General features: G+C 46.6%; 1 protein-coding gene across 5 annotated transcripts in view; it reads left to right on the top strand.

Annotated features, from left to right (window-relative positions):
• LOC146859681 (astacin-like metalloendopeptidase) overlaps positions 1–27,969 on the top strand; it is a 448,848-nt gene that overhangs the window by 204,438 nt on the left and 216,441 nt on the right. For all 5 annotated transcript variants that reach the window (XM_085646280.1, XM_085646283.1, XM_085646285.1 and 2 more), the window contains 2 exons: positions 3,563–3,644; positions 9,168–9,295. In XM_085646280.1, coding sequence (XP_085502406.1) covers positions 3,563–3,644; positions 9,168–9,295 — 210 coding nt within the window. The remainder of the gene's footprint in view (positions 1–3,562; positions 3,645–9,167; positions 9,296–27,969) is intronic.

Below are 27,969 nucleotides of genomic sequence, written 5' to 3'. Positions count from 1 at the left end.
ACGCAGCTATATGAGGCATGCCTGGCGCCCCTATGTGTCCCTGGGGCTTGGCGGGAGTGACAGTTAAAATTGGGCATACCTATCTCAGAGGACCAGTGGGCATTCTACTGAGCACAAGCTCTCCCCCAATATTAGACTGCGCCTGATTCATTTTAAGTTTTTACACAGGCGATATAGAATGCCAGAATGGCTGCACAAGATCGGCTTGAGTGAGGATTCGAGATGTGTGAGATGTCGGACCCAGGCGGCGTCCTTCCTGCACTTGGCCTGGGATTGTCATTGAATTAGTCATTACTGGGGGACCATCATTAAGGCTATGGATGAGATATTAGAGTTCCCCATGGAGCGTAGTCCCCTGATAGTGTTGCTTGGTTATGTGAAGGCTATGGACGAGATATTAGAGTTCCCAATGGAGCGTAGTCCCCTGATAGTGTTGCTTGGTTATGTGAAGGCTACGGACGAGATAGTAGAGTTCCCCATGGAGCGTATTCCCCTGATAGTGTTGCTTGGTTATGTGAAGCTACGGACGAGATATTAGAGTTCCCCATGGAGCATAGTCCCCTGATAGTGTTGCTTGGTTATGTGAAGGCTATGGACAAGATATTAGAGTTCCCCATGGAGCGTAGTCCCCTGATAGTGTTGCTTGGTTATGTGAAGGCTATGGACGAGATATTAGAGTTCCCCATGGAGCGTAGTCCCCTGATAGTGTTGCTTGGTTATGTGAAGGCTACGGACGAGATATTAGAGTTCCCCATGGAGCGTAGTCCCCTGATAGTGTTGCTTGGTTATGTGAAGGCTATGGACGAGATATTAGAGTTCCCCATGGAGCGTAGACCCCTGATAGGGTTGCTTGGTTATGTGAAGGCTATGGACGAGATATTAGAGTTCCCCATGGAGCGTAGTCCCCTGAAAGTGTTGCTTGGTTATGTGAAGGCTACGGACGAGATAGTAGAGTTCCCCATGGAGCGTAGTCCCCTGATAGTGTTGCTTGGTTATGTGACGGCTACGGATGAGATATTAGAGTTCCCCATGGAGCGTAGTCCCCTGATAGTGTTGCTTGGTTATGTGAAGGCTACGGACGAGATATTAGAGTTCCCCATGGAGTGTAGACCCCTGATAGTGTTGCTTGGTTATGTGAAGGCTACGGACGAGATATTAGAGTTCCCCATGGAGCGTAGACCCCTGATAGTGTTGCTTGGTCATGTGAAGGCTACGGATGAGATATTAGAGTTCCCCATGGAGCGTAGTCCCCTGATAGTGTTGCTTGGTTATGTGAAGGCTACGGACGAGATATTAGAGTTCCCCATGGAGCGTAGACCCCTGATAGTGTTGCTTGGTCATGTGAAGGCTACGGACAAGATATTAGAGTTCCCAATGGAGCGTAGTCCCCTGATAGTGTTGCTTGGTTATGTGAAGGCTACGGACGAGATATTAGAGTTTCCCATGGAGCGTAGTCCCCTGATAGTGTTGCTTAGTTATGTGAAGGCTACGGATGAGATATTAGAGTTCCCCATGGAGCGTAGTCCCCTGATAGTGTTGCTTGGTTATGTGAAGGCTATGGATGAGATATTAGAGTTCCCAATGGAGCGTAGTCCCCTGATAGTGTTGCTTGGTTATGTGAAGGCTACGGACGAGATAGTAGAGTTCCCCATGGAGCGTAGTCCCCTGATAGTGTTGCTTGGTTATGTGAAGCTACGGACGAGATATTAGAGTTCCCCATGGAGCGTAGTCCCCTGATAGTGTTGCTTGGTTATGTGAAGGCTATGGACGAGATATTAGAGTTCCCCATGGAGCGTAGTCCCCTGATAGTGTTGGTTGGTTATGTGAAGGCTACGGACGAGATATTAGAGTTCCCCATGGAGCGTAGTCCCCTGATAGTGTTGCTTGGTTATGTGAAGCTACGGACGAGATATTAGAGTTCCCCATGGAGCATAGTCCCCTGATAGTGTTGCTTGGTTATGTGAAGGCTATGGACAAGATATTAGAGTTCCCCATGGAGCGTAGTCCCCTGATAGTGTTGCTTGGTTATGTGAAGGCTATGGACGAGATATTAGAGTTCCCCATGGAGCGTAGTCCCCTGATAGTGTTGCTTGGTTATGTGAAGGCTATGGACGAGATATTAGAGTTCCCCATGGAGCGTAGTCCCCTGATAGTGTTGCTTGGTTGTGTGAAGAGTGTGCCTGCGGGTGGAAGAATGCTAGTGTTCATGCTCCTGCTTCTTGCTAAACACCTAATTGCGATATAGTGGGGCCTCCGTCGGGTACCCCGGGAAACAGATTTGCTCAGACTCTGCATTCTGCCATGGCAGCTGTCTCCCTACTTGGAACTTATGCCCACACAGGCACGCCCCAAGGACATCTAACGTAGCTCTGGATGAAAGCACAGGATCAGAGAGATCCCCCTCCCTTGGGCTAGGCAGGAGTGTAACACAGGCCCCTGCAGCCCCCACGGTGCGGTGGCCCCCAAGCTCTAGGGGGCCCCCTCAGCACATAACTCTGACTGCAGGACTCCTGATTGAGACTGGAGGGGGCCCCCCCAGGTGCCTTGCAGGGAGGCCCCCTCAAGGTTCGTTACGCCAGTGGGGCTAGGGGATGCTTGCAGGGACCCAAAGAGAACAATAACATATGAATGGAGGATGCAAAGCTGGAATAATAGTACACAATAGGAGGAGGCAGGCACTTTCACCCCTCCCTCCTTTTTTCTTCGTTCCTTCATTTTCTTTTCTGTGCTTTGAGCGCTCCAGAACCCCGTGATTTCAATGCAGGATGACAAGACTATATATCTATATTGGAAGCTGTTGTGTATAGGATGCGCTCAAACTCTGTAAATTATTGACTCTATAAAGCATGTAATCGGTAAGGACGCCTGTATGTGTACATAGCTGTTTTCAATAACAATTAATAAAAATAAATAAATAAAAGTAACAAAGTAATATTTTTTGCACGAATAATTGCTTTTTGACTCGGTCTTTGAGTGTATAACCATTTCTTATCTGAGTGTGTACAGCAAATGCTTAACACAGCCCTCTGATAAGCCTGACTGCTCAACCACACCACCACAAAAGGGAGTAAGGTATGATCTACTTTAACCTCTGTGTAGCCTCTGGGGATCCACTGGACTCTGTGCACACTATACCTTACTTTGGTATATATAGAGCCAGCTTCATGCATACGCAAATAAGAAAGCCTATAAGTGGTGGACCCTTTGTCCCATCCATATATGGTGTGCTAACAGGGCCGAACATCTCTTGTTTCTGAGCTAGGGTGCAATTGCAAGTCACAAGTGATGCCTTTGAGCAAGCCCTGCATTGTGTTACATTAGAAGCTGTCTACTTCAACAGAGTACATCAGTTCACAAAAGGTCATGTATAAGCTGTGCACCTTCTACACGCCTTATCCTCACCGAATATCACAGAACTAAGCAAAACAAAATGGATTCCATGAATGACACAAAAACATGATTCCAGAAGAGTATTAATAAGGGGGCTTTGTATTGATTGGGCAGTGTTAAAATAGAAGTTTTACTTTACAGATGGCTAATTTGTTTGTCTCATCCGATGCAGGTGACTGGAGCAATTTTGCAAAAGATGACGGCAATACCTTGGGCATTCCATATGACTATGCATCAGTGATGCACTATAACAGGTAAGGTGCTGCTCGTGTGGTTGGGTTGTGGGCTTGCATGAAAAGAGATATCAGGTTATGAAAACTTTCTTTTATTAGAGAAGCACAAAAGCTAAGTCTGTCCCCACCTCCTTGCAAAATAAAATCCATACCCAACTGTGCCATACATGAACCTCATCTTCCTTCAGGGCTGCTTTACGCCACTTTACAGTTTTATAATGTGTCACTTAAATAATCTCTTTGGCCAAAAATGGATAAAGGTATTGACTATTCTAGAGTGTAGCAAATATTGGCATCATATTAATTTCAGAGTGATCATGAGCCGAGATATTATATTTTTTTCAAACCTGCAGAGCCGATTAAGTTGCAGGTTTGGACCCTGGATCTGACTGTGCAACACCTCATATCGTGAGCCGTGATACAGTGTGAGGGAAGTCACTTAATTAAAAGAAAGTGAAGTCAGATTCCTTGCTTTGGATAGTGGAGGCAGCCCAGAATACCAGCTGTCCATCTGTGGGAGATCTTACATTACATATCCACAAAAAGGCGGGGGGGAGGATAGCTCCCTACTCCAGCCTCTCCGTTCAGTCACTGAATAACACACAAAGGAGTAGGGAAGGGGAGAAGTATATAAAATGTGTATACATAGGAAACAAAGGCACGTGTCCAATGTGGAAAAACTGCCCTCACTCACACAATTGTAGCATGCTTCATCATAGGGCGTGCTACAGACACCCCCTCAGACCAACGCCAGGGGTGGGGCAACAGGGAGGTGAATACAACACAAACAAATGCACAGTTTTGGGATCACCAAAGAAAAAGTGCAGCCAGTGAAGATTAAAACTAGCTCTGATGTGTACCCCCTGCCAAATGTATTCCAGGGCCATCTGGCTAGATTAAAAACGTGAAGGATAGAAGTGAAAGGAGAAAATTAAGATTCCTTCACCCCTCCTTTACTGCCAAAGTGTCAACATGTTTCTGCTGTTGGAGTGTGTCCAAAAGAAACGGTCACTCTGCATTCATCAGGACCCTTCGGGTCCTAATACGGGAGGACCTCTCTGATCCTACCTCTGGTATCTGTGGAGAATGCTCCCAGTCAAGCAGAGATACCCTGAACAATACACTAATTGTGTTCGAGTTTCATAGATCATTTCTGTAGAACTGGCAAGGTATGGGGGTGACCACCTGTAGTCACACTTACATCAAGGTTGGTGCACCGCCTTGGAAAGTTTCCAGGTCCTCGCCGCGAACTTTCCACCTCGCCAGTTCTAGAGAAATTATCTATGAAACTCGAACACGATTAGTGTATTGTTCAAGGTATCTCTGCTTGACTGGGAGCATTCTCCATTTTAATACATTTATAACAATTACACAGAATATTATAGAAACAGCAACAAGACATGTTATAAATGATAATTTGATAAAATTAAAATTTTTAGCGTTATTAAAATATCATTTAAAATGTCATTTAGAATATAACACCCTAATGTCTACTTTTATGCGCTATACTATGAGCGCATCGAAGGCAGAACAAATAGCAGTTTGGCGTTCTTAGGGAGAAAAGCCATCACAAGGACTGCCTACCTTGTTGACAGCAAAAGCTGTCTTTATTGGCGGAGACGCAAAGGCAGTGTTCCCTGTGAAGGGCAACCACCACCACTGCTGTAGCACTAAGTCGGTTTTCCTCCAGAACTTAGCTTTATCAGATTCAGTCATCAGATGATATGCATCATTTGTGAAGTGTGCCGGCAGTAGGTGAGGCCATTTCTCGAAGAATCTTGGGCGATTACCTGGGCGAAGGACCTCTCCTGACAAGTGGCCGAGTGGCAGTCCTTATATACTAAGGGCCTTATGTAGGTGGGCTGGCATTTACCACTTCATAAATACCGAATCATACCGATTCGGTATTTATGAAGTGGTAAATGCAATGTAGGTAATGAGTCGGTAAATATTACCGATTCGGAAAAATTCGGTAATTACCAAATCGGTATTTACCGATTCGGTAATGAGGCATACCTTCCCATTGATGGGAAGGTATGCCTCATTACCGAATCGGTAAATACCGAATCATGAAATTCTCCCCCTACATCTCAAAAGCCAAAATACCGGTCGGTAACGGTATAATTACCGAAAATCGGCCGTTACCGACCGGTATTTGGCTTCCTACATGAGGCCCTAAATCTTTTCACAAATTAGAATTTCTGACATACGTTTAGGAATGTCTGACATATATTATGTCCATCAGGGAATGCACTCCAGATGTTTCCTTATGAATATATAAGGTAAAAGGGCATCAATTCAGACGTCATTCAGACATTATTCACGTTAGATATTGCTACCATGTCATTAATAGAAGAACGTGACAATATCACAGTTCCTAGAAAGATAAGGTCTGGCGAAATCTGTTTTTAAATGCAGACATAACTATGATTCTACATAAATCAAGGAATATGGTGACAACCATTGTCTAAGTTAAGGAAGATGACGGCCTCCGTGAACTAAAATGGAGTCGGGGCTACAAAAGATGGAGGTGGACCCTGAACACTTTACGTCATGTCGCTTGCGCTTGCTAAATGTGCTGTTGGGTTAGGATTTACCCCAGCTTATTTCCAACATTTAGCACTATTTTCTTAGCACAAAATGCACAATTGCGTCCAAAACTGATGCGAGTATAAATGTGCTCTGATGGTAGGAATTTCCCCTCCAAATTACTCATAATTATGTGAATAGGAGTAATTCCATAGTTATCATAGTGTCAAAGAGTAACATGGAATTACTGAGATTACTCTGGTGTCATTGAAATTCCACCTGGGCCTCGTTGTGACCTTTCTTTGGAGTCGCTATGCTCTTATTCAGCTAAGAAAACATTGATTAATCTGAAAAGGACCAACATTAACGCATTAAAAAACTTCTAGTTTAATGGACATTCCTCTGTGGGGCCCAATTGATGAGTAAATGTATAGAAATGTATGGTCACCAGCCTGCTAGACAAAGTCGAAGAACTCAATTGCAACAAATGTTCTTCATTTTTATGGCTCTCATTGGGGCTCCTCTGTAACTCCTTTAACTAAGGTGTACCCCGCTAAAGGCCTGCTCGTTGGTGCACTACTGTGGGATTTTTTGTTGGAGTCTCAGGTGAAGTAGTTTTTACGCCTCTCTTCATTTACTCCCTTGGAACTAATTTGTCTAGATTTGCATCTTATTTATTCATGTCAAGAGCTGTGATGTTAATAGGTAAGTTCTGTTTAACACTCCCAGCACTGGGCCATGAATACGTGTGTAACATTGGTACGTTTTAAATATATAGTTGTTTTAAGCTTTGCATGAATTACATAAAAATACATAACAATGTTGTTTTCCAGACATAGCTATTTTAACAATGTTCTGACAATTCGACAGTGTGTCCCTACTCGAAATTCCAGTTGACCAGCTGCAAATGTTTTTTATTGGGTCCGGTCACAACCCATACCGTTGTGTATATTAGTTTATATATATTTCACAGAAATACGTGTGGAAGTTCTAGCAGTCAAAAATACCAATTAAACTAATAGATACCATTAGTTCTAAACTATAACTATGATGAGCTGCCGTATTCTGTATCGCAGTTTCACTGTCCAAAACCTATATTCTACCTAGTGGACACAGTAAACCACAGCAGACCACACTTGATGTAGCGCTTAAAAGTTTGAAAATCGTAGGGGTGCGTTATATTCACTGTTAGTCGGCACCCGCATATAATCAAATGCGTACTCAGGTATTTTGTGTGCAATGTATTAAGAATTGTATAACCTATATCGATTTCAATAGAAGTGTTAGCTATGTATAAGCATATTGTGAATGTATTAGAGAAATGCATAGAGTTAGTTTATTTGAATACAATGTGATGTTAAAAACGTGTAGTTTAGAATTCGTGTCTGTAGACTGTTTAGTTTGACCACACATGAAAGAAAGACGTAAATGTCAATACGGTGATTTAGACATGCTTGTGTAACCGAAGTAGTGGCCAGAATTCGCATATATCGTTGAGGCGAAAGGCCTGGTATTTTCTTATGTTAGCCAAGGGCAATAGGCCAAAAGGGATTTATTCCAGTAGAGGTTTTAGGCTGTAGTAAATTGCAAAGTTAAAAGATGCGAAGTATGTCTGCCTTGCATGATCTCACCCCAGGTGCAAGGACAGTTGCTCGTTAGTAGAGAAGCTCTTCATGAATTGACTTATGTAGTAAAAGCCAGACATGGGAGTGCATTGGAATGTGCCAATCGTAACTCCTAGTGCGGATGGCGTCTGGGACTCAAGGCCAAGCGATGGACGATGGAACTGGACAGCGCTCTGTGGAAAATTACTGAAAGACGACCCCGCAGAAGAGGAGGTGCAAAGGGCGCGTTCTGAGACTTGGGGTTCTGTATTAGGGAAAGCGCCCCGAGGGTGGAGGCAGATCAGAGCAGCCCAGAGCAGAGGAAGGCTAGGCGAAGAGCTAGAGGGGGCAACTTAGATCAAGCTCTCTAAGTGAAGACTTCTTAGGAAGTTTCACTCTGACACCTTTTACTCGATTGAGGGTCTCAAGGGATTGCTAAGTAGGGATGTCATCTAGTACAGAGTAGGGACAGAGATGGTATGGTCCAGTGTCCCTAATATCGACATTGGCTTGGTAGTTTTCTACCTCATGCTTTTAGAGATTGTGCTTTTAGTTATTTTAGCCGTATGCGGATTCTTCGTAGAGTAGCATTTGTGTTAGTGCCTATGTACTTGTTGTGCCTCGTATTGAGGACTTTGTATCTTCAAATCTTTATGCTGATAATAAAAGCCAGAGAGCCAAGAGATTAAGTCTCGAGTCCTTGATTATGATAAATTGCAGACTGCATTTTCTGTTAATTGTGTTTATTCCCTCCACGCTATTTGGCAAGTAAAAAGTTCCATCCGACCAGAGTGGGTTCTAGTAGATAATTGCCAGGTACTAAAATGGGCCGGAGCACACTCGTAGCTGGCCTTCTGGAGTTTCACCCTGTGTTGTCTCTTGCTCAGTAAGGAATTAACTAAATAAGTAACATATTTAATTGATTGTTGCCGTAAGGTGGTTCCGTGCATTTACCAGTCACATTTCATAACTTTTGTACTAAGCCACACCTCTGCTTGAGGAAGCCTTGTAGTATGTTTGAACCGTAAGGTATTTGACTGTCTAGCCTTCTTGTACTTATGCTACATCTCAACTAGATGAAGCACATTTTCTCCACTGTGTTTAAACCGTGAGGTGATTCAATATCTATCATTTTTTTTCTTTCAGTTTTATATGGCACAAACTTGAACCAAAGGTATTGGTGCGCTTCTCATGAGTCCAAGTAACATTACACACACAAGGGGAGATAAATTGATTTGTCCAGAATGACAAGATGTTGTGCCGACACCCAGACTTCAACCTGATTCCCCAGTTCTAAAGTCAGCAGTTCTGACCCTAAAGCCACATCCTCTCGCATCCAGCATCTCTTTTGACCTTTCCCATATGAAACAGATTTAAGTTTATGATGCAAGCTTTTGATTGATTCCTGCAGATATACATATTCAAACACGTCTGGGCAACCAAGCATGCTTCCAAAACCGGACCCCACAGTAGAAATTGGACAGCGGAATGGACTCAGTAACCTGGACGTGGCTAAAGTCAACAAGCTGTACAACTGCAGTAAGTTCTATCCTCTCATAATTAAACAGTTAGAAGCAGCAGCAGATAGCAGCCACATGTAGGAGCAAGTCTTTGTTGTTGTGCTAACTCATCATAGCATGGGGCTGCGTTACAACTAGCCCTCTGAATCACTCCTGATCTATGAATTGGGCTCAGGACAAAATGGTGGTGTGCACTGAGAGAAACATGGCCTCCCTCATCAATAATAATGACGCTTGTCTCAGTTGAGTGCAGCAAAGTGAAAGCAACATCAGTGGTGGGAGGGAGTCTGCAGGTGTCCTTGGTTCATTGGGATGGCAATCTGCTTCAGCCAAAGCCAGATGTTTGCACATGCACATTGAAATTTGTGCAAAAAGGGCAGCTTTCACTTGGTGAGTGGTTACTGGCTGTTCTGGTGAAGCAGTCAGCATTGGTAGTTTCAAGCAGCCCTTCCAAGTCCAGGACATTGCTTTTTTCCATTCCATTCTGAGTTACAAGGAGGGAGGATGCCCCTGTTGGTGCCACCTTTCTCTTGTGACATATAAAGAGCTCGCAATATGTGTATGCATTGGGGCTCGCAGCAACAGTCGCCGATCGCAATCGATATTTATACGTGGTGAATTCTAACTAAGCGTTTTCAAAATCCGCTGCAAGGTGTGACTGTGTCTATGTGAATGTAAAGTTGCTTCATAATGCGAATGGCACATCTACTCAACAGTGGCATCAGAAGTACGTTTGGAGAATGGGTAAAGAGAACCATGGATGGTGAGGTGAAAAGATAGAGGGCAGTAAGACAGGTGGCAGCAGGAGTCATATAGGAGAAGAGGCCTGGGAGCCTCCTCCGAGCGACTGCATACTACGTACAATTCTAACATGTCAAGCACGCTTCCAACCAGGTACCTCTACCCTTAACTGTGCACTGTAATTGGCTCACCAAGAAGACATTTATAAAATGTGTTGAATTTCCGGCTGTTTCCAGCTAATGGAGTATTTTCAAGTAGACACAACAAATGTATCAAATCAGTGTGGCCTCCATCTATTCACATGCCATGGTGATCAATTTTTTAATGTAATGAAACCTTTGACATGGCCATCAAAAGAGGTACAAAGACAGAATACTTCATTAGCTTTCGAGGTCACGCAGGTACAGTGTTGAGATGTGAAAGTCTGAACAAGCCTTAAACTCCCCTTTTATTACATATACGAAAGGCCCCTGAGATTGCCCGTAGGGGAGGGTGCTATGTATTTAAAAGGTAGGACATGTACTTTTAAGTTTTACATGTCCTGATAGTGAAAAACTCCCAGATTAGTTCTGCACTACTGTGAGGCCTACCCCTCCCATTGGGAATTCTTTGTTGCCTCTAATAAGTGTGATTCCCAAGTGGAACAAGGTACAACTGTCATGTTAAGGTACCTATGGGATTGTAATGATACATCCTCTTCAATGGTAAAATCGGATTTATCATTACAATTTAAAAAATGGCACTTTTAAAAAGTTGGAATTTTGTCTGCCCTTAGCCCTGTGTGTCTGCTGCCTGTCTGCAATACACATCTGTGGTGGCAGACAGCTGGGCCTTGTGCATTCCCTCTAGACAGCCACATACAATGGGAACTTAGGTGTGACTTGATGGGCCTTAATGGGACATTAACTGTCTTGATGGGAGGGCAGAACTGAGGACTGCCTCACTTACACCTGAATAGGTTGTGTCCTGTCCCCACACAAAGGACTTCTTAACCTCCTTTAGTGGGTCTAGAGCCGGGGAAGGACCTCTCTGCACTTCAAATACCCTTCTTTGAAGTCATCCCCTTTTCTAACGCACAACTGGGTATAGTTACTGGACCTCTGACCCCACCACTTCAGTACATTTCTGGACCTGTGAAGATTCTGCCAGGAAGAAGGACTGCTGTGCTGCTCAAGGACTGCCACTATGCTGGACTGCTGCTCTGGAAGAACTGCTTTACTGCTGTGCTGACCTGCCTGCTGCCCTTCTTGCCAGGGTGAGAAGGACTGGACCTGCATCACTTGAACCCAGATTTGCTCCAAGGGCTTGTCTGCTAGCCTCAAACAGCACCTGGACTCTGCCATCTGAGAGTCTTGCCCTGCCAAGTGGTGCCAATTCAGTCCTGGGCCCTTGGAAGTGGGTATAAAGTGCTGCGCTCCCAAAATCCACAAATAGACAATGTTGCGCCAGTCAGAACCAACACATATTGCTTGATGCTGATGCATCACTGCTACCGCTAGGACTGAGGACATTGCATCGCTGTCTGCATGTCTGTTTGCCTCCAGCCTTTACACTGCCCACAGTCTCTGGTTCGACGATGTTGCATTGCCTACAAATTCTGTACTTCACTGCTGACGCATCGCCTCCTACTTCATGTGTCTCAGCTCCGTTGACGCACAACTAAGGTACATTTCAGAGGGACCAACTTGGTTCTCTTATCCGACCCACGTTCCATCACCTTCGGCCTGAACTTTTGTATTTACCTGGTAAAGCATGACCAGATAGCCCCGGTATGTGCTTTATGCTTTTCGGCATTAAAATTCAAGATATTCTTCAAAAATTCATAACTCTGCTTCTACTTTTTGAAGCTTTGTTGTTTTGGTATTGTTTTGTTCAATAAATTCAGCTCTATTTTTCTAAATAGGTGTGAATAATTTTTGGGTGGTGTTTTAATCATTTTAAATGTTTTAAGTGTTGCAAAAATACTTTACCCATTGCCTCCTAAGTGAAGCCTGCCTGCTCTATGCCAACCTAGCAGAAGGTGAGCACAGGTTAATTTATGGTGTGTAACTGACTTACCCTCACTAGGATTGTGGCCCCTACTTGGACAAGGTGCATACTTCAGCCAACTAGAAACACAATATCTAATAGACCCAATAACGCCATCATATTTATTAAATATTAACATTATACATATAGACATTTGAGGCATTGACAGACAAAGAGTACACATTTATTAAGCCATTTGTCCACCTACGATCTATTGAAAATGTCCTAGTACATGATGTAAAAGTGCGAATTAGTTTTGCAATTCATTAAAATTTGACTTTATACTCCTTAATCGATTTAACATATGTAACATTACATCCGTATTGTGTTATAATACATGAGAGTAAATATGTCCCAGAGATGTTGTGAGGAAATGGGGTGTATTATAATGGATGGTCGTGTGGCCTCACCATGTAATACACAATGACCAATACCTTTAGTTCTAGTAGGTTTCGCCCGTAAAACCCTCAGCTCAACCCTCGGTTGCTATGGCTCTGAGCAGCAAGGCTTATATTGAGGAACAATTATAAAGCATTTAAAAGGCACCAAAACAATTGGAGAAGAAATCGACAAGACAATGCTGCTTCCGTGGTCGGCGCTCCTAAATCTTGGGGCAAAGCTGTCATAGTCCCTCTTTTTAAAAAAGGCTCAAGAGAAGACCCGGCGTGTTACCGGCCTATTTCTCTCTTGGACTCTGCCATGAAAGTAATGGGTAAAGTTGTCCTTGCTCTTTTATCAGTGTGGTTGGAGGAGAAATCTATAATCTCTGACCTACAATATGGGTTCAGAGAAGGAAGGGGTACGGTAGGCCAATGCCTTAATTTACATCTCTGTTAGACCTGTCAGCCCTTTGGGTGGTCCCTCCTCATCATTATTTATTTTGTCCCACTTATGCCTCAAACCCTGTTTGAATTTTTCCTTTTTGGGAACCACCAGACTTTTTCGTGTTGCTACAGATTCAGGGAGCCATTTTAGCTACCCCTGAAACTTCTGTCTGAGGGCCTGGAGCACAAAATGGTGGCCCCCTGTGACATCACCAGCATCCACTGGAACCTACCAGCACCTTCCAGAACATTCCAGGAGCTTCCAGAACCCTGTGACCGTTGGAGGCGGTTTAGAATGTTGGGAGGATAAGAGAGGCAGTTGGCAGTTGGAGCTGGCAGTTGGCACCTGACTGGTGAAGAGAGAGGAGCACAACAGTGAAGGAGGAAGGAGTGAAGCAGCAGGGGTGGAAACTTGTGCCTGGAGTGGGGTCCATAAACCCACCCTTGATACTTGTCCCTACTGATGGATCCCAGCCTGTAGCCCTGTGTGGGAAGAAGACAGAAAAACTCATCCTAAGGACCTGAACAGCAGGAACAGGCCTTAGAAGCAGAAAGCAGCAAGATCCTGACCTGGAAACTGGTTTCCCTGGAGTCCGGCGTCGAGTAGCCTGAAGACCTGGAGCCCGAGGTGGAGAAGCGGCGCTGACTGAAGTAGCAGACGTCGTACCCGGAGCCGCCTGAGGTCGTGAGAGGGCGCCGACGGGGGTCGAGAGGAATACCAGAGGTCGAGGAGGAAGTGAACCGCGGTCGAGCGAGCGGCGTCATCGGAGGAGTGAAGTCCGCCCTCCGGAGTCGTCGGAGACCGAGGTAGAGGAGCACCGGAGGTCGGGAGTGAGGATCGCACTCCGGAGTCGCCCGGAACCTGTGAGGAGGAGCACCGGAGGTCGGGGGTGAGGATCGCACCCCGGAGTCGCCGGAAGTTGACATCGAGGCCAGGCCGGCCGACGTCATCGGAGTCGAGAGCGCCATCGGACCGGAGCCGCCCGAAGTCGACATCGTGAAGAGACTGCCTGACGCCGTCGAATCGGGGGTAGAGATCGAACCGAGGCCGCCGACATCGGACCGGAACCGCCTACCGGCGTCGACAAAGAACTGACATTGTGCCGAGGCCGCCGAGACCGAACCGGAACCGCCTCACGGCGTCGACACGACTCCAGCGGCGTCGGAACATCAGAAAAAGGGCAGTAAGTGGAGTAGAGGGCGCCTAAGGCCCTGTGGAGACCTGAGAGACTGCTCTAAGGGGCTAGGGAGGTGCTGAAACCCACCTGACTGTGCCTGGGGTGAACTGGGACTAACCTAGAGAGGTTGTGTGGTGAAGGAAAGCCAGGGCATTGGTATTCCCCCCTTTGATCTACCTCAGTTTAGGCCTCAGCCTTGTCCCAGCCAGGGAGTAGCCTCCTCCCTCAAGCCTTCCACAACCCTACAAGCTGTGCCTGGGCCAAATCAGCCCTTAAGAAGTGAAGTGTCATCTGATTATATGAGGGGTGCTGTATACTTTTAATTATTTATTGGGGATACTGTATTTATTGAGTTTTTACCTATTTATTGCTGCACTATATTTATAGGTCCACAGGACTTGTTGGTGTACAATATTTATTGGTACAGTATTTATTGCCTCAAAGTATTTAATTGTCTGTATATATTGCACTTGTATTTATGCCCTGTTATTTATGATCACCCCTATTTATTTCATCAAACAGCCAATATTTATTTGACCTGCACTAATTGAAACTTGTATATTGTGATTGACCTATTTATTTTTCCAATCAGCAACTAAGAGAAAAAGATAAAGAAAGAATATTTTCATAATTTTTACGGTGTAGAGTCGTTTTTGGAACGGATGCACGCATGGTTATTGTATGGGTATATTGTATGCTTAGCACTGTGCCTGTTTCCTGACCACTCGAGCCAAGCTACCACAGTGTGTTCGAGGAGTCCACCACCACCCTGCGGAGTGGGAGTGGGGCTGTTTCCAACATAAATTGGTGTTCAGCGGTGGGATAGAGCTGTGCCTACATATACTCAACAATAACTGTGGGTAGTCCATAGGCCTACACCGGGAGTTTTCTCACAGCGGCCTTCCAAATTGTGGGTTTTTGTTTTTTCCAAATTTACTCTGGTGGTGGGAGGAGGTATTACTAAAGGTACCCCCCTGCATTGTTACTGCACAAAACCTGACCTCTAACCTGAGTGGGCAAGATGGAGTTTGTACTGGAAGATTTAGAAACGTACACTGTGGCCCAACTCAGGGAGTTTTGCCAGCGGGAGGGGGTGTACTGTCCCCCAGGAGCAAAGAAGGGTGCACTCCAAACCAGCTTAAGGGCTTGGGGGGAGGCACGCCGAGAAAGCAAGGCTGAGGAGGAAGACAGGGATGGAGAGCCTAACCCCGAGGGGGCTGAGATGTACCAACCTGAGGTGGGGAACCTGTCAGCAGGGCCCAGGACACTTTCTAGGAAGGGCAGCACTGTCTCTAGCGGGGGCTTATCCAGCGTGGAGTTAGCAGATCGGAGAGAGAAAAGACAGCTCACATGGGATTTAGCAAAGCTGGAGAAGGAGAAAGAGGAACAGAGGTTGGCTCATGAGACGGAGAAAGAGAGGATGGCTCATGAGATAAGACTGAAAGAGATAGAGCTTCAGATCCTAAGAATTGGGGCACCAACTGTTCCTAATGGTGGCAGCCAAAACCAAGAGGTCACCAGGGAATCCAAACCTTACCTGCCAAAGGACATAGTAGCTAGCTATGGGGCGGGTGACGACATCGCCAAGTGGCTAGCAGCCTATGAGGTCTCGTTGAGGGCCCATGGGGTTCCAGTGAAGTACTGGGGAGGGGGATTGTATAAGTACATGCTTCCAGCTGGTAGGGATGCTTTATTGGCCCTCGAAGAGGATGAGCAGACCCACTACCCCACCATGAAACTGGCGCTCATCAGAAAGTTTGGATTAACACCTGAAAAGTACAGACAGAAGTTCAGGGGTAGTCACAAGCTGGGCACACAGAATTGGGTGGACTTCCTGGACTATGCAAAGAAGGCACTGGAAGGTTGGATTCAGGGCAGTGAAGTAAGGAACTACGGGGAGCTGTTTGACCTAGTATTGAAGGAACACCTACTCGAGAAATGTTTCCCTGAACTGCGGCAACACCTGGTGGATAGCAAGCTGACCAGTCCCCGGAAGCTTGCTGAGGAGGCGGACATTTGGGCTAGTACCCGGGTGTCCACAAGGGGGACTGGAGGGGATACTCAAAAGGCCGGACAGGGCGCCCCCCAGAAGAAAGAAGGAGGGGAAAAGAAAAAGGAGTTCTCCAAAGGCCCCCAAAATAACTTCCAAGGGAAGGGAACAGGATTCACCTCTAAGGCTAACCCACCCAGAAACCCTAATCCTGGCCAGAGTCAGCAGCCAAGGGTTGTCCATTGCTACGAGTGCGGTGGCGTTGGACACTATAAAGGAGATCCGAAGTGTCAGAAACGATCACCCCCTCCCACTGGAGGAAAGCCCCCCGGAGTAGCTAGTGTAGTGCTCGGGGAGGAGATGCCCTTAACTAAGGGAAGGGAGTGGGCGGGTGTCACTTTAGTGTCCCTGGGAGAACGGGAGATGGTTCCTAAGATCCAGGTGCCCGCAAATACCGCAAAGTATGGGCAGTGGATCACCATCAACGGCCAAAGAGGGGAGGCTCTGAGAGACACAGGAGCCAGTATGACTATGGTGCGTAGCCAGCTGGTGTCTCCAGAGCAGGTAATTCCCGATGTACTCCACCCAGCCGCGATGGCTGACGGCAGAACAGGTCACTATCCAGTGGCCGAGGTTCCCTTTGAATGGGGGGGGGTTGCAGGTTCACTTCGAGTTGCCGTAAGCCCTGCCGTGCCAGTCGATTGTCTGCTGGGCAATGACATGGAGCACAACGCTTGGAAGGAGGTGGAATACCGGACTCACACCGAGATGCTGGGTACACCTGACTGGGCCTGTGTTAGCACAAGGTCCGTGACTACCCGAAGAGGGAGTTCATTCCGGCTGGAGCCTGGAACAAAGGCCCAGCCAGCTGCCAGTCAAGGGAAGAACCGAGGACAGGAGGAGCCTGCCTCGGCGTCTCCACCCCGTAGGATGGATAGGCCACCGGAGGTGCTGGACCAGGAGTCTGCGGAGGGGGACGTTACCAACCTGGAGGACCTACCCATCCCGGCCGAGTGGCACGTGGAGGGAGGCCCGTCCAGGGAGGAATTCTGCCAGGGCCAGAGGGAGTGCCCTACCCTTGAGGGGCTGAGGCGACAGGCCAAAGCCCAGGCAGCAGGGAACGTTGAAGGGAACTACAGTGTTTACTGGGAGGATGGCCTCCTCTACAGTGAACCCAAGGCACCCCTACATGGATCGTCACGAGCCTTGGTAGTTCCTCAACGTTATCGAGCCTTCCTTTTAGAGTTGGCTCACGAGATCCCCTTGGCAGGACACCTGGGGCAGGACAAGACCTTCGCCCGTCTTGTCCCACACTTTTATTGGCCTCAGATGAAAGTGTCGTCCGATACCTACTGCCGGACATGTGTGTCTTGCCAAGCCAGTGGGAAAACAGGGGTGAAGCTGAAAGCTCCCCTGGAACCACTTCCTGTCATTAGCACCCCCTTTGAAAGGGTGGGCATCGACATTGTGGGTCCATTAGATCCACCGACTACAGCTGGTCACAGGTTTATCCTGGTTCTGGTGGATCATGCCACACGGTACCCAGAGGCAATACCTCTGAGGACCATAACAGCACCTGTTGTGGCTAGGGCCCTGATGGGAATCTTTACCCGAGTGGGTTTTCCCAAGGAAGTTGTGTCCGACAGGGGGACCAACTTCATGTCAGCGTATATGCGGGCAATGTGGAAGGAGTGTGGAGTGACATACCGGTTCACCACTCCTTACCACCCCCAGACCAATGGTCTGGTGGAGAGGTTTAACAAAACCTTGAAGGGCATGATCAGAAGTCTGCCTGAAAGCCTGCGGAGGAAATGGGACGTCCTCCTACCCTGTTTACTTTTTTCTTACAGGGAAGTGCCACAGAAGGGAGTGGGCTTCAGCCCCTTCGAGCTTCTGTATGGGCACCCTGTACGTGGACCTCTCAACCTGGTGAGAGACGGATGGGAAAGAACTCCCAGAAAGCTTCCCCAGGATGTGGTGAGCTACATGCTGGCCTTCCGGAGCCAAATGGCTAAGTTGTGGAAGCAAGCTTCTGACAACTTGGAAGCCAGCCAAGCAGTGATGAAGGCGTGGTATGACCACAACGCTCACCCGGTGGAGTTGGAGCCTGGCCAGAAGGTGTGGGTGATCGAACCCGGAGAGCTTAGTGCCCTCCAGGATCGCTGGTCAGGACCCTTTGAGGTGTTGGAGAAGAAGGGTAAGGCTACCTACTTGGTGGACCTGAAGACCCCTCGTCAGCCCCTGCGGGTGCTGCATGCCAACCGCCTCAAACCCCACCACGAGAGGCCCGAAGTCATCTTGATGATGGTGACTGACGGAGGAGAGGACGTGGAAAGCGAGCCTCTCCCTGATCTGTTTGCGTCTCAAGAGAAGGATGGGTCGGTGGAGGGAGTGATTCTCTCCCCATCTCTAACTCCTGAACAGCAGGAGGACTGTCGCCAGGTCCTGGGGCAGTACTCTTCGTTGTTCTCCCTTGTCCCGGGTAGGACTCACCTGTGCGTCCATGACGTGGACACAGGAGACAGCCCACCTGTGAAGTCCAAGATCTACCGGATGTCAGACAAGGTGAAGGCCAGCATTCATAGTGAAGTCACTAAGATGCTGGAGCTAGGAGTGATTGAACCTTCTAGCAGCCCCTGGTCTAGTCCGGTGGTGTTAGTACCGAAAGCTGCACCACCGGGTGCCCAACCAGAACTGAGGTTCTGTGTGGACTACCGGGGACTGAATTCAGTGACAAAAACTGATGCTCATCCGATCCCTAGGGCGGATGAATTGATTGACCGGCTGGGAGCTGCCCAATATCTAAGTACCTTTGACCTTACTTCAGGGTACTGGCAGATCTCGTTGACTGATGGAGCAAGGGAAAGGTCAGCCTTCTCCACGCCCAATGGCCACTACCAGTTCTGTGTGATGCCCTTTGGGCTCAAGAACGCACCTGCCACGTTTCAGCGCCTGGTAAACCAGATCCTCACCGGAATGGAGAGTTTCTCTGCTGCTTATCTGGATGACATAGCCGTCTTCAGTAACAGCTGGGAGGATCACTTGCGTCACCTGCAAGCTGTTCTCCAGGCCCTGAGACAAGCTGGATTGACGATCAAGGCCAGCAAGTGCCAGATCGGGCAGGGGTCGGTAGTGTACCTTGGACACTTGGTGGGTAGGGGAACGGTGCAACCCCTCCAGGCGAAGATCGAGGCCATCATGGCCTGGGAACCCCCCAAGACACAGACTGAGGTCCGAGCATTTTTGGGCCTCACGGGATACTATCGCCGCTTCGTGAAGGGGTACGGTACCATCGTAGCCCCTCTCACGGAGCTCACGTCCAAGAAACAACCTCGACGGGTAGTCTGGACGGAGGCTTGTCAGCAAGCCTTTGAGAAATTGAAGAAAGCCATGTGCGAGGCCCCGGTCTTAAGGGCCCCAGACTTTTCCAAGAAGTTCATTGTCCAGACAGATGCATCAGAACATGGCATTGGGGCAGTGTTATCGCAACTCAACGAAGAGGGTCTGGATCAACCCGTGGTCTTCCTATCCCGGAGACTACTTCCCAGGGAACAGAAGTGGAGTGCAATAGAGCGCGAAGCCTTTGCAGTGGTATGGGCTCTGAAGAAGTTGCGGCCATACCTGTTTGGATCGCACTTCCTCGTTCAGACCGACCACAGACCCCTTCGTTGGCTGATGCAAATGAAGGGGGAGAATCCCAAGTTGTTGAGGTGGTCTATTTCCCTACAGGGGATGGACTTTCAGGTGGAACATCGGCCTGGAGTGGACCACGCCAATGCAGACGGTCTCTCAAGGTACTTCCGCCTTAGTGATGAGAACTCCCAAGGGGTTGGGTAGCTCTCCCCACTTTCAGCTGGGGGGGACGCGTGTTAGACCTGTCAGCCCTTTGGGTGGTCCCTCCTCATCATTATTTATTTTGTCCCACTTATGCCTCAAACCCTGTTTGAATTTTTCCTTTTTGGGAACCACCAGACTTTTTCGTGTTGCTACAGATTCAGGGAGCCATTTTAGCTACCCCTGAAACTTCTGTCTGAGGGCCTGGAGCACAAAATGGTGGCCCCCTGTGACATCACCAGCATCCACTGGAACCTACCAGCACCTTCCAGAACATTCCAGGAGCTTCCAGAACCCTGTGACCGTTGGAGGCGGTTTAGAATGTTGGGAGGATAAGAGAGGCAGTTGGCAGTTGGAGCTGGCAGTTGGCACCTGACTGGTGAAGAGAGAGGAGCACAACAGTGAAGGAGGAAGGAGTGAAGCAGCAGGGGTGGAAACTTGTGCCTGGAGTGGGGTCCATAAACCCACCCTTGATACTTGTCCCTACTGATGGATCCCAGCCTGTAGCCCTGTGTGGGAAGAAGACAGAAAAACTCATCCTAAGGACCTGAACAGCAGGAACAGGCCTTAGAAGCAGAAAGCAGCAAGATCCTGACCTGGAAACTGGTTTCCCTGGAGTCCGGCGTCGAGTAGCCTGAAGACCTGGAGCCCGAGGTGGAGAAGCGGCGCTGACTGAAGTAGCAGACGTCGTACCCGGAGCCGCCTGAGGTCGTGAGAGGGCGCCGACGGGGGTCGAGAGGAATACCAGAGGTCGAGGAGGAAGTGAACCGCGGTCGAGCGAGCGGCGTCATCGGAGGAGTGAAGTCCGCCCTCCGGAGTCGTCGGAGACCGAGGTAGAGGAGCACCGGAGGTCGGGAGTGAGGATCGCACTCCGGAGTCGCCCGGAACCTGTGAGGAGGAGCACCGGAGGTCGGGGGTGAGGATCGCACCCCGGAGTCGCCGGAAGTTGACATCGAGGCCAGGCCGGCCGACGTCATCGGAGTCGAGAGCGCCATCGGACCGGAGCCGCCTGAAGTCGACATCGTGAAGAGACTGCCTGACGCCGTCGAATCGGGGGTAGAGATCGAACCGAGGCCGCCGACATCGGACCGGAACCGCCTACCGGCGTCGACAAAGAACTGACATTGTGCCGAGGCCGCCGAGACCGAACCGGAACCGCCTCACGGCGTCGACACGACTCCAGCAGCGTCGGAACATCAGAAAAAGGGCAGTAAGTGGAGTAGAGGGCGCCTAAGGCCCTGTGGAGACCTGAGAGACTGCTCTAAGGGGCTAGGGAGGTGCTGAAACCCACCTGACTGTGCCTGGGGTGAACTGGGACTAACCTAGAGAGGTTGTGTGGTGAAGGAAAGCCAGGGCATTGGTATTCCCCCCTTTGATCTACCTCAGTTTAGGCCTCAGCCTTGTCCCAGCCAGGGAGTAGCCTCCTCCCTCAAGCCTTCCACAACCCTACAAGCTGTGCCTGGGCCAAATCAGCCCTTAAGAAGTGAAGTGTCATCTGATTATATGAGGGGTGCTGTATACTTTTAATTATTTATTGGGGATACTGTATTTATTGAGTTTTTACCTATTTATTGCTGCACTATATTTATAGGTCCACAGGACTTGTTGGTGTACAATATTTATTGGTACAGTATTTATTGCCTCAAAGTATTTAATTGTCTGTATATATTGCACTTGTATTTATGCCCTGTTATTTATGATCACCCCTATTTATTTCATCAAACAGCCAATATTTATTTGACCTGCACTAATTGAAACTTGTATATTGTGATTGACCTATTTATTTTTCCAATCAGCAACTAAGAGAAAAAGATAAAGAAAGAATATTTTCATAATTTTTACGGTGTAGAGTCGTTTTTGGAACGGATGCACGCATGGTTATTGTATGGGTATATTGTATGCTTAGCACTGTGCCTGTTTCCTGACCACTCGAGCCAAGCTACCACAGTGTGTTCGAGGAGTCCACCACCACCCTGCGGAGTGGGAGTGGGGCTGTTTCCAACAATCTCATTATTGGAAAATACACGGTCGCTAAGCAGGGGGACCTCCATTTAGCTTTTATGGATCTGTCCACTGCTTTCGACCTTGTAAACCGGCAAAAATTATGGGCCTTATTAGCCGTTCTGGGGCTTGATCCAGTCTTGATCTCCTTCTTGGCTGTTATTCATGAGGACACCACCGCAGTTGTTCGCTACAGTGACGACGGGAGTCAGACAGATGCTTGGCAGGTAAAGCGTGGAGTAAGACAGGGGTGCATTCTTGCTCCCCTACTTTTCTCACTTTACATTAACAATTTGGGTGTGGTTCTAACCGCGGTTAGTAATGATATTCCCAAAGCCGGCTCTAAAATGATTCCCGCGTTACTATATGCGGATGACACTGTTTTGTTGGCTAGGACCGCGAGAGGTTTACAAGCTCTCTTAAAAGGATTTTATGATTTTATGGTCTCTTTAGACCTATTAATAAATTTTAAAAAATCACATTCCATGTCAATAGGCTCAGGAAGAGCGAAAAGGGTGAAGTTTTTCTGTAATGGGCAGGAATTAATAAAAGTGCAGACATTCCCATATCTAGGGGTTGTCTTTGACGACAGAATATCTTGGGTCATGCAACGTGCTCAGAAAAAGAATAACCTTGCCAGAGCTACAGGCGCTCTGTTGGGCTTTGCAAAGCGTCTGGGGTGTAAACCGCTACCTGCTCTATTAAAAATTTATAGAGCAAAGTGTATTCCCATGGCCCTATATGGAAGTGAGATCTGGGGTTATAAGGCCTCTGCGGACATCCAAGTAGTAGAAAATACTTTTTTTCGGAAATTGTTGTCTCTTCCCCCCTCTGCACCAACTTTTAATATACATGAGGATTTGGGGGTGGGATATCTTGTTGTCCTAATATCTGTGGCCCCGTTACTATGTTGGTTGAGGGTCTGGGCGCAGCAGCCTCCAAATTTAAACCAACAAATTATCCAAGATTGTTTGTCCCTAGATGAAGCGACATCTATCCCATGGATCTGTTATATCAAAAACAATTTGAAGTCGCTTGGTTGCCCTGAACTGTTTACCAGTCCTTGTCCGCTGAGTAAAGAGCAAATTAAGGCCTTTAAGACACAGTTCTTGACAAGAGCTATGCTGACAAGGGTAGGAGACGAGTTGGGGAAACCGACAGTTAGGAGGTTTGTTACGCTGAGTTTAAGTGGTGAGATCCAGCCTTATTTAACTTATATCAACAAACCTTTCCATATGTTTTTGCTAATAAGGTTTAAGCATGGTCTGCTCCCCTTGCTCCTGGCTTACCCCAAAGGCTTTTTCAAAGAAGGAACATTGGGGCCTTGTCCTTGTGACAACACTTCTGAACAAAACTTGTTGCACATGGTATTTTTTTGTAAATTTTACTCTTCTCAGCGTAAAAAATACATTCTTCCGATTTTCAAGACTCGTCAATTTGAGCAAGTAAGGCCTGCGCTGGCATATTTACAAATGTTGGAGTCCCCATTTATTTGCTTTGGGGTTGCGAGCTTCATTGTGGGCGCTTTAAGATCTAGAAATAGGGCTCAGTTTATTTAGCTACTCCCTCATTTCCCTAAGAGTATTGTGCCCAATTAACTGTTGAAGATGGAATTTTATTGAGAAATGTATTTTTAAATTGTAATACTGTTGAAGTAACTGTACGACATACTTTTATTGTATTCAGCGCCAAATTGTATTGTATTTATTCTTTGTGTTTATGATTTTCTTTGTTATTGCATTTGCCCGTATAATGAACTACTGTACTGTGCTTTGATGGTTTTAAAATTTTTTCCGAATAAAGCAAACTTTTGACTTTGACTTTGACTTTGACAAGACAATCAAGAAATCAGACACCAATTCATAAAAATAAACAATTTTTACAAGAATGTAGACACTAGAACTAAACAAATGCACTGGAGGGTTCCTGAGATATAGATTCTACAAGTAATATTGAATCTAAGCAATTTCACTCAACCGTGAACAAGCCTTGGCAAAGTCAACGAATTGGATACTAAGAAACCTTTTCAAGGAAAACTTGGAGAAGTGTCAGTGTTGTTGGTTAGAAGTACTTTGGGCAACAGTCAGGGGGACCAGCAAGATTCTCAAGAACAGGAGAAGCAGTCCTTCAGGAGGGGGTGGTCTTCCTGTAGGGATTCCTCGGTCCACGAAGATGGTGAGGGGGTCCTTGTTACAGGGTTGATGTCCTATAAAGCCGTCTCCGATCTGGCTGAAGTGCAGTTGCCACTGGACTACCAGTCGCCTGTTATCACAGTCACAGGCCAATCCTACCTGCGTCAATAACTTACCTTCTGAAGGTCCCAGAAACTCTCAGACAGTGCTCTCAGATTGAGCAAACTAAGGTCCAACTCTGTGCATCTGGTCTTAGCCCTCTGTGCTACACAGTGGCACTGGGAGCGGCTTGAAGACTTGGGGCTACTAACTTGCCCCAGCAGGCGTTTTCAGCTGTTGTGTCCCTGTTCTGCAGTCAGATGGTCCTTGGAGTTCTCGTGGCTTGACTGGGCTCTTGGAGATAGCGTTTCCTTGAGCAGGACGTGGCAGGCACAGTCCCTCTCTTCACTGGCTACCGGGTGCAGCGGATGCAGTCCTCTATGGGGCAGTCTTTATTTGCTGGTCCCTATGTGCAGCAGGGCAGTCCTTCTTTGCTTCTTCTTCTGAGTCAGTTAAGATATTGATGCCAGAGGTACCTCATTTATCTTCAGAAAATGCCTTTCAAGAAAGTTAAATAGATGCAGTTGCTAGAAAAAAGTAGTCCCTAAGCAAAAGCAGAAGCAGACAAGTCCTGGGGCAATGCTCCAAAGCCCACACATAGTACATACAATAGATCTTCCAGACAGCGCAAACGCTGTCTAGGCTCGACCAAAAAAAGGAGGTTTGGGATTAGCCATTACTTTAAATGGTAAAGTCGAGTGAGCATTTTTAAACTGACCTTCCAGTCTACAGTGGCAGGCAGGGAGCTGTGTTTTACCTTGTCATACTCATGGGGGCATGACTAGTGCTGCAGTCCACAAGAGACACGCTAACTTACAGGTCCTGGGTACACCTGGTACCATATACTAGGGGCTTACAAGTAAGTTAGGCTATGACAAATGGGAACGCACCAATTAAAAATGCACCATTTTAGGGTCAGATCACATGCACTGAATCCTGTTAAACCTCCAAAAAGCCAGTTTCCTTGCAGGCGTGGAATAAGCATTCCGATGCAAGAATGTCTTGCAAGATAGGTAAACACCTTAGGAAACTGGACTTCATTCCCACCATTTTCGCTACTAGAACTGCTAGATGCTGTTTTTTTTACTCTGAGGGTGCACTGAAGCCTGCTAACTAGACTCAGTCTCAGTGTTCTTTCCATACAACTGTACATGTGGTCAATTGTAACCCAATTAAGAAAGGACTTTAGCACCCCTGTAAGTCCCTGGTAAATGGTACCTATGGTAACCAGTGCATGGGTACTAAAGCGGGTTCCTGAGAGCAGCAGCTTTTTTTAGGCCACCCAAAGGGACACCTGCACAATCTGTATGCACACTACCATTGCAGGATGAGTGAAATGGTGAAAGCCATTCTGAAAACACGACATGGCACACTACCTGTGTACCATGCCAGCATGTACTGCATATACTGTATGTACGTCACCCCTACAGAAGGCCTAAGGCAGGCTGCATTGTAGTATATGTGAGGGCCCCTCTGCATGAGCAGGTATGGCCCTGTGATGCCTAGTTCCATTACTATGGCAGTGAACGTGTACAGGCAGCTATGTTAAAGGTATGTACTGGGCACTGGTCATTTCGAGTTACCCGGCAGGACTGAAAATAATGGTATGTTATGTATATTTCTAAAGCGCAGCGGTTACCCGAGGGTGTCCTGGTTCTAGCTATTGCCCTCTGAACACAGGATGGGAAACCTACATACTGAAAAGCCATGTGTTCAATCCTTTCCTAAACGCCATTAGATCTGTGGCATTTCTAATATGGAGAGGGAGATCATTCCAGGCCCTTGCGGCACAGGTAACAAAACTTCTCCCTCCACAGTTGACTTTTTTAAAAGAGGGCACTAACAACCTCTTCACTCCTAAAGAGCAGAGGGCTCTTTTAGAGACGTGCCATTGAAATCAACATACGCCAAATTGTATTCCCTGCTTTCTCTACTAAAGTTAAAACTGATGGTCTTTTATTTGCTTGCTAAAAGTGGTGGAGGGAAGTAAAACAAATCAAGGTTATACTTTCAATTTAGTCATACTCTGAAGGACCACAGACTCAGAATTTCAATTTTTGTGGGTTTATTATAAAACCAAAAAATAAACACACCTCAATATCAGAGTATATAGATACATGAAAATCCATACAGAGCCAAGTCTACGAATATAATTCATTCAACATAAAAGGCATAAAGTAATGAACTCCAAAATCAAAATACAGCATAGAATAGAAGCTGAGTCCAATTCTCTTTACATCTGGGAAGAACACAAAACACAAATCTCTTTCCCTACACTTCTCTAAATGAGGGTCCTACCAATCTCTCTTGTCATATCCCAAAGGTGTCAGCACGAGTTGACATCCTAAGAAGTACTCGCGTCAAAATCGGTCTGATAGCTTAAAGCTATGGAGCTCGCTCTAAGATGCTCCTTCTCCTCCAAAAAAAGCAGAAGACTCCAGAATCTGTCCCTGTGCATCATACAAAAATACAATGTTCAACCCACAATACGTCACATGATTAATTTTTTCATTGCTGCGTTTCCAGTAGCTTTCCACAGGCGCTTTAATTAATTTTTCTTCGTCTTCCAGTGGCCTTGGGTTTCAGATAGGCCAGCCACGAAAGGAGTCCTCCCTTCTCGCCTTCCAGACTTCTTCAAAGACATTCCGGGTATCCCCTTAAATCTAAGAATAACAAAGCCGAATTCCTGCACCTGCAGTAGGATGAGAACACACTGTCTTCGAGCACAAAAAGGATTCCTTTCATTATTTCTTGAGCAACCAAGGAAAAACAAAACTCAAAACAACTTACAATCTGGGCCTACAGCTCAGGCAACTTTAACTAAACACAATATACACAGTATGCATATAATTTAATCCTGCACATTACACATACAGGAATTATAAGTGTATCTGATACATGTAAAATCCTACTTGAATGTGCACACTACAATGTAGTGCTACTAGAACGTGAATAAATGCATTTTAATAATTATGAAGCACTGCAAATGACAAAATACATTGAGTGCGTTTCAAATATGAGTATAGTACACTCATACATTTTAGAGTGCTGTAAGCGCTCTATCAGTTCCCCCCTCTTATGACTAATGTCATAACACCAACATTTTATCCTTTCACAGTTTTCTCCTTGTAGAAGAGACCAACCTAAACAGAAGTTGTAGCTTGCCATCCCTGTCTACATTTTTTTAACCCTTTAAGGTGCAGATATTGACTGTCCTGCAGTCGTTCTAACTGCTGCTCTAGTTTTTTCAAATAATTTTCATTATGCCGTGCCCTTTGCCACTTGTAAGCTTTGATGGCTCCCAATAATACAATTATACAAATGACAGCTATTATGATAGGTTTCAAGATGTATCCCATTATTCCTTGTCCAGACTTCCAAACCAGCTTCCGACCTTTCCAAATCCCTTAGCAATTTGTTCCCAGAGTTCATCAGCAGCCAGATCCTTTAAGTCTTGATGTATCTCTGAAATGTTACTAATATACTTCCTTATATCCCGACTATTGTCAGGAATATAAGTACAGCACTTTTGAACTTCCAATAATTTACAGACTCCTCCGGCTTTTGCTAATAACACATCTAAAGCAAGATGATTTTGCAGAACCATAGCCCTTATCGAAACCATTTCCCCATCAACAAGTAATAGAATTTGGGCTGTATTTATATAGAGCTTATCCACCAACGTTTCCAACTTTCTAATTTTCATGTCATTCAAAATCACACCCACACTAGGTATCATGGCTCCAAATACATCCCCAACAATTTCTCCCGCACTTACACCACGTTTCCTCTGTGAGAGCTTTTCCCTTCAAAAACCATAAATCATCTACATTGAACATTTTGGGCAATACCACAGCCAAATAACA

This window comes from Triturus cristatus, chromosome 3_1 (genome assembly GCF_964204655.1).
Source record: "Triturus cristatus chromosome 3_1, aTriCri1.1, whole genome shotgun sequence".
Classification (NCBI taxonomy): Eukaryota; Metazoa; Chordata; class Amphibia; order Caudata; family Salamandridae; genus Triturus; species Triturus cristatus.
The sequence above is the reverse complement of the archived record's forward strand: the minus strand, read 5'-3'. Positions and strand labels throughout refer to the sequence as shown.